General features: G+C 38.5%; 1 protein-coding gene across 1 annotated transcript; it reads right to left on the reverse strand.

Annotated features, from left to right (window-relative positions):
- Nucleotides 1–687: 687 nt before the first annotated feature.
- Nucleotides 688–7,021, reverse strand: LOC138235369 (uncharacterized). The gene is made up of 14 exons (XM_069186729.1): nucleotides 6,936–7,021; nucleotides 6,272–6,330; nucleotides 5,816–6,100; nucleotides 5,613–5,711; nucleotides 5,223–5,370; nucleotides 4,826–5,127; nucleotides 4,515–4,722; nucleotides 4,282–4,413; nucleotides 4,039–4,169; nucleotides 3,744–3,950; nucleotides 3,599–3,655; nucleotides 3,304–3,509; nucleotides 2,359–3,208; nucleotides 688–2,248 (listed from the first exon to the last, which is right to left on the reverse strand). Exons 2-13 carry the CDS (start codon nucleotides 6,304–6,306, stop codon nucleotides 2,583–2,585), a joined length of 2,436 nt encoding a protein of 811 aa, XP_069042830.1. The 5' UTR covers nucleotides 6,307–6,330; nucleotides 6,936–7,021; the 3' UTR covers nucleotides 688–2,248; nucleotides 2,359–2,582.
- Nucleotides 7,022–7,378: the final 357 nt, after the last annotated feature.

Here is a 7,378-nt window from a genome sequence, read left to right on the forward strand (position 1 = left end):
TTTGCCTGTTTCACAAATGATCGTATTTTACTAGAGATTCTGTTTGGGATTCAGATGTGCATTCGGACAGCAATCCCTTTCAAGAAATGATACATTCTGGATGAGGTCAAAGGTGCTGGATTCTGTGTCTCTAGCCTCAACACAGTGATATATATATATATGCGCAGTGGTTTGTTGGTACATGCCCAGGGCAATAATCAGAATGAGGATTTATTTCCACACGGGCTACAGTTAGTGTTGTGAAATACTTCAACACTCTGGATCGCAGATTTAGACCCCCTGCACTTACTTCTTAAAAAACAACAAATGAAGATATGTAGCAATCACATTGTAGCAGGGGTGACATTGACTTAGTGCTTCTACTACTGGACATGGGGTAAATGATCATATTCACCCCCGGTCACTTCACTAAACGCTCTTCACTAAACTTATCAAATTCTCAGAGTAGAGTTATCTGTGAATTCCTTTGACCTGCTGTGGTCTGCGCAATCGGTAAGAATCACAGAAGAATGAGGGGCCAATTTTAATGTATTGCAATCTTATAGTTTGTTTCATACATTTTTTAGTTATGAGATCAAAAATTAAAAAAATGTTTTAATCCCAAAACAAGAAGCAGTCATTGTTCATGATGGTCACAATTAGAAGTTGTATTGAAATTATATAGATCATCAAAAAGTTTGAAAAAGCTAATTGCACAATAATGTTTATTATTTTTTGATAAATTGTGGCAATGAAATATGACAGCATTCACAACTAGTATAATTAAATTCAATTGATTTTTATATAACATCTTTCATAACAAGGTTGACCTGAGGCACTTAACATAGCTGGGTGATGATACATGATGTGAAAGAGTAAAAGCCAGAAGATAACTGAGGAGAGGAACCAAAAACTCCTTAGTTAGGAGGAAAAAAAAACCTCTAGGGGTCCAAGATCAACTGGCTGCCCAACCCCTCTGGGTATGCTAACATTATACAATTAGAAAAATAGTTTGGAGGTTTTTCTGTATTATTGATTTCTTCTTCCAAAGGTGTTAGGCAGGTGAAAATTTGTGATTTCGTCCTGAGCCACAGCACTGTCGTCGTGGTCATCACACCTCTTCATGTACATCCTTGCATCTTTTCTGGTAGTGAATGGCAGGTGACAGCTACAAAAAATAGCATATGCATAATCATTATGATTGTGTTGAAAACAAAATTAAAAAATAAAAGCCTAAGCAACTCTGTGCATTAATATTTCTAATATTCACACTTGTGAATCATTTAAAAATCGAATCCAGTAGAATTAGGCTGTGAAACTGATCAAATGCCATAAGCCCTATTCAAATTCCTGACTGAATTTCCAGGATGGAGACAATTTTATTTTGTTTAAGAAACTGATCTCAGTCGGGAATAGAAAATTCCAGTTCAGTGATAGAAACTAGCCATGTTAGCAGATTATTGCTTTACAGTTTAAAAAGTAATTAATTAATGTGGTCACAAATAATATCTTGGCTTTTAGACCACAATATGCTTTTAACAGTTTACTGAAAAAATGTTTCCTGCAGTTTAGCTCCAAAATGAAAATGAAATGGTTTCATTTTGTGTATGTCAAGGGTGTCCACTGTATAGAAATTCAATTTTAAAACATTACTGAAATGACAAAGCACTGGAAATACAGGTCTATCTAACCTCTAACTCATTAACAATGTTCATTGCTGTTGTCCTTAAACTTTTCAGAAATTGTATTTAAGAAAATAAAGCCATTGTTCCCTAGACTCATCTTTTGTGTTCTGTTCGCTGTGAATCAGAAAGGTGCTGTTCTTGAAGTCCAGTCAGTCTCTGTTATCTTTCTTCCCAAGAGGAATTCCATCTAATTCCATCAAACTTCTTTCTCTTCTGCTCGCCTAAGGATGAACTGAAATGAAGCAATTAGTATTTCAGTGGCAGAAAATAGGCTGTCATATACACCTCTCCAGTGCTTTTGATGCACAAATGGTGTCCTGCCGAAACATTCTTCTGTTTGGTAATGTTGGGCAGTTTCAAATGAAGCTTATCGATATGATTATCAAAAATCTATTTTGTAGATAATGAAAGAAAATAATAATAGAATCAGAGTAAGAATTATTATCAAGACTTATCTTTCTGTTCTCTTTCAATAAGAACGGTGTCATTAATGAAGTCCAGTCGGTCTCATTCCTTCTCTCTTCCCAAGAGGCTGCCCATCTAATGCTGCTGAAAACTCCATTGTCCATTCTGGGAATGCTGTGCTGTTCAGATAGTGTCAACAAATTTCAAAAATGGTTGTTACAACATAATATGTTGTAACAATGATTTCAAAAAGAAACTACAGAAGCCTTACAAATTAAAAATATCTCACCGTGCCAATGTGTCTTCAGGCTTCCCACGTACAAAAAGGCCCAAGGACTCCAGCAGTCTTAGAACCACTGCCCTGTTTACCTCACCAGACACGATCTCTATTCTGTTGTTATCCACGATGACCGTTCTTCAGGTGATTTATCATGTCCTTCCTCGCCTGTTGTGAGGTCATCCTGATCTCCTCTGCCGTGGAGAGGCAGAGGAGATAAAAGCTTTATTTTATGATCATTCGTCCAACCACTCCAGAGATTGTCCTTCTCCATTAAACGACTTCCTGGAGACACCATAATCATATAGGAGCTCTTCTCCCACTGCAATCTCTCTTTTTGCCAAGAACAGAATTGTTATGTCAGTCTTTTCGTCAATTACAAAAGATTCTTTAATTGGTCTGAGGTTGGCTTTTTTGTTTGAATGATTAATGCGCCTTCCAATTGTGTCCATATCCGGGTGACAGGTGCAGTGTTCTTCACGCGAATCAATGCACATTTTTTGTTTAGGTCCATCAAAAAAGAATAGATATCCCATGTCTCCTTCTGCCATCTGTGCCATTAGGGCTTCTCCAGCTGTCTTTGTGATAACCTTGCCATGGTAATCACATACCACCTCTCCCTTCTGGAAACGCCTGGAAGTTACAACCTTCTTCCCTTTCACAGGATCGTCAACGATGTGCAGGCCTCTCCAGGTTTGGAGTTTTACCAGATTTTCAATGTCCTTGCCATTTGGTTGGACTTCTACATGCGGCCTCCAGTTCTGAAGTACCTCGGACACAGCTGGTGTATTGGTTGACCATCCCATTTTTTCTATATAATGGGTCACTTGGCTTTCTGTTGGTAAACGTCTATTGTATTGATCTGTAGTGAGAAATCAGAAATCCACCCAAAGAATATATCCAGTAATAGACTCTTGAAATATTACTCTTTAAAAAGGGAAGAAATCCTGTTCTTACCGAATATGTTCTGTTGCCTCCTTTTCCTCTGCTCAGCTCTCCATCTATTGTAACAGTGGCGATCGTGAATGCCGGTCACTCTCAGGCGCTCTTTCTTTCTGGGAGGCTGCCCATCTAATGTCACGGGAAACATCTGTATCAGCTTCTGGAAGGCTGCAGCACCATCCATCTTTGGGCATCTATATGCAGCAGCTGCCACAGTGGACCTATTTGTAAAAAGAAAACTTAAATATCTCAGATCTAAGATAGAGTGGCTAAAAGGTAACTGAAAGAGGGATATTAAATTAAAACTTACCGTATAGCAGCTGTACGTTCTTGTCCATAGCCTGAAGATTGCTCTCCTGATCCTGAACTGAAGTTTAACAAAAATATGAGAAATTTATGTTTATCTTAAATATTGACTTTCAAATACTGAATTTTGATATCACTGTGACACTTACAGAGATCCTGCTTCTACAATGCCATGAATTAGTTCGCTGGCTGAGCACATGTCCTCATCTGTCAGCCTTCTGGCTAGGTTTTCAACAGTTCCATTTGAAACACCTAAATAATCATTCAGGATAGTTTTCTGATCAATAGGTAGCTTCTTTATTTCCATTTCAAATGCCCTTCTTGCAACATAGCAAGTAATCAGTGGTAGGTGGTACCTGCAAAACAAACATATAAAATTGATGTTTTCAAGCCCCAGTAAAGTGAAAGGAAAATACATCAAAATAATTATATAATTCAATTTACTTCTCATGCAGTCTTCGCAGATCATAGGTAGGATTGTGAACTGGTTCTCCTCCCGCATACACAAAAAAATGTTCTATTTCCATCCTGCAGTTTGCATCACAGCGTAAGTTAATGAAGTAGCAGTGAAACATCTGAGAAAATAAAAAAAAATAAAAATGCAGTTTAAATGCAGTATTCTTCACATACCATTGAATGCTAAAGACAGTTTTTAGCAATGAAATCTCAATAAAACCTCCAACTCACCTTTTCCTCTTCTTCATTTAGTGCAAAGGAAGCTAGTCGCTGAGTTGCAGCCATGCGCTCTTTGACAGAGATTATTACCCTGTTTTGGCCACTTTTATTCACAACAATTTTTCGCTGTATCCAATCCAGGACCTGAATTCAGAAGATTTTTTTAATACAAATATTAATTAAATACAATTTCTCGAAAAGAACATCTATAATCAAAATTATCGGTTGTATGAAGGGATGCTTACTGTCATATTCTTTACCACCCCTGGGCGCTGAAGGTGCTTCAGCTGGAGAATGGCCTGCAGGTAAAGCATCACAACAATCCGCTCACTTGTGGTGATGTCTGCAGAGGTGTGCGTCTTGCTCAGTATCCGCTGCACATCTTTCTTTGCAACACTCAACACCTTCAAGCAATCGCTTAGTTTAGGTGGAGGACTCTGCAGCTGTGTTAGTCTGGGGGAGAGAGAGCAATACTATCAGCCTCCAAAAGGCAACATTTATGTGTTTGAATAGAAAAGCAAGTACAAGTTGAACCAACATTTAATAAGTAAAGTACCTCTTTCTGGTTATTTCCTGTCTGACACTCTTGTTGTTTCTCTTTTTTATGTCCTTTAGATTGCTCTGGAAGTCTATTAAACCCTTAGCTAGACTGCGATCCTCCACTTGCAGGTTAGTGTTTTTTCGGATGAAGAGCAGGAATCTGTTGATATTAATGATATAACCTGCAATGGTCTGGTGAGACAGCCCAGTCATCTTCAACTGGGAAACAAATGTCTGCATTTTGGAAATGTCCTTCAGAAAACTTAAGGAAACTTCCGATGGATCCGTAAAAAACAGGAACCTGGAGACATTTTCAACCTGAAAAACACATATAGAGGAAGTCATTATTTTTATGACCAACATCCGTGGTATGTGAAGTTTAAGCCGAGTAAAACCATGTAGCAAATACCTACCTCCTTGGAGCAGTTTACCATTCCCAGGCCCTGGATAAGGTATTGTTTAAATCCAGCCAGGAGAGGAGAATCAAGAGAGTGTTTTCTGTAAAGTCCAGCCAGGGCAACTCTTTTTCGGAGAGCTTTTAGATTACCTTTAACTGACACCCTGTAGATATAAGACACATGGACGATAACATGTATTATAAGTGTTTCCGTTTTCTTAGTTGGCTTCTGGGAGAAAATGGCTTTAGATGTGGCCCTGTGTGAATATGTATATCTACCAATTCACTGACATCCCAAATAAGGCTACATTTTTTCTTGCCTCTGTGAAACAAAATCTAATTTTATACATACAACGTGCAAATAAAAAATAAAGCACAAGAAACCCTATTGAGCAGAGAGTCTTACTGTTCCCCATCTTCCCCTTCCTCCTCCGCTTCTGCTTCAGTTTCTGGAGCAGCCTCTGGCATCTCTTCCTCCTGGACAGTGGCCTCTTGCTCAGGGCCGCTGGAATGCAGGTAGATTATTTTCAACATGCTTTTACATAATATGTTGTAACAATGATTTAAAAAAAAAAACTACAGAAGCCTTACAAATTAAAAATATCTCACCTTGCCAATGTGTCTTCAGGCTTCCCACGTACAAAAAGGCCCAAGGACTCCAGCAGTCTTACAACCACTGCCCTGTTTGCCTCACCAGACACGATCTCTATTCTGTTGTAATCCACGATGACCCCGTTCTTCAGGAGATTTATCATGTCCTCCCTCGCCTGTTGAGAGGCCATCCTGATCTCTTCTGCCGTGGCGTGCTTCATACACGCCCTCTTCAAGTGAGCAGGAAGCTGATCAAAAGTATTCAGGCACATCTTGCACACCAGGGGAATCCTCGCGGGTTTCCTTTGAAAATAAATAATACCATCTGTGTATAGAAACAAGCTAAGACTGATTTCTTAAATTATCCTTAATTTTCTCTCTCATAGTTTGAGCATAATGATTTTATTGCATTTATATAAGAATTGCTCATTGCTCCAAAATAAATAATGGTTTCATAAAAAAGTGAACACTTACTTGGTCTCAGTCACAGACTTTCCAATAGGAGCCATTGTGGAGTTCAGCAACTGCAGGTCCTAGAAGTGGGGAAGGAATTGTAAAAGAGAAATTGACTTACAATACAGAAAGAATGGCTGAGGGTCACTGAAATATATATATATACAAATTCCAAAGACTGAGTCCATACAGGAACAACTACCTTTCATATTCAGTATAAGATGGAGAGATGAATTGGCCCTGAAAATCCACTGCAATGAGAAACTGCTCCTGCCATTGTATATGAACAAACATACATTCTCATCTATATTCATTTGCAGTTACACTATTGCAATTAATCTGTATCCATTCTGCATTCATATCTACTAGAAAGAGCTCTCAATTAATTAAATGCCCCATTGAACTGGCCCTGATTATACAATGCAAGGAGAAGTCTTCTAAGCCAATACTTGCAACCAGAAAGAGGCTGTATTTCAATTATACAATATACAAAACAATACCATTTAACACAAAGATATATTCCACACCTCAGCATGCACATGATGAGATTTTTGATATTAGATTAGTAGAAACAATATCAATGCACTGAGAGACGCTTAAGAATAAAGATGCATCTGCCTGACTGCATATTAGTTTTAAAAGGTTATCAGCAAATGCATTTAAAAGTAAAAATGTAAAGTCTTACCTCTTGATCGTAGTGGTGATTCAATATCCAGGACCTTAGTCAAGTCTCAGAGTTACTGTACCTCCTGTCTCGATTGCAGGTGAAAGTGAAAGGTATATTGCACTCAGCAGAAATATACCCCGAGCAAAGACTCCACCCCTCCCAGGAAACAGCACTTCCCTTTGGCAAAGCAGTGGGTGGAGGAAGCCTTTGTTACCATTATCAAACACTGAAATCGTTATAATTTAATTTTAAAAACATGGCTAAGCATAGTTTCAAGCATTAACATCCAAAGCACCTGTCTTAGGTGGGGCCAGTAGTTAGCCAAGCCATCTGAAAGATTTAGCATTTCCAAAGATGTATTTTGTAAGCCAGGTTCAATCATTACCATCCAAAGTATCGGTCTTCCCTTGGGGCAAGAGAGTTTCCTGTCTAGGAAACAGGACACATAGGAAACCCAAAGA

This window comes from Lepisosteus oculatus, unplaced genomic scaffold, assembly GCF_040954835.1.
Source record: "Lepisosteus oculatus isolate fLepOcu1 unplaced genomic scaffold, fLepOcu1.hap2 HAP2_SCAFFOLD_785, whole genome shotgun sequence".
NCBI lineage: Eukaryota > Metazoa > Chordata > Actinopteri > Semionotiformes > Lepisosteidae > Lepisosteus > Lepisosteus oculatus.

Bases quoted from the DNA above. Each gene is read 5' to 3' on its own strand.
- LOC138235369 (XM_069186729.1), bottom strand. From the start codon at position 6,306: ATGGCTCCTATTGGAAAGTCTGTGACTGAGACCAA. The intron at 4,723-4,825 runs GTACTTTACTTA...TCTCTCCCCCAG, and splicing joins CAGGAAATAACCAGAAAGAG to ACTAACACAGCTGCAGAGTC. The intron at 3,510-3,598 runs GTAAGTTTTAAT...TTTTACAAATAG, and splicing joins GAACGTACAGCTGCTATACG to GTCCACTGTGGCAGCTGCTG.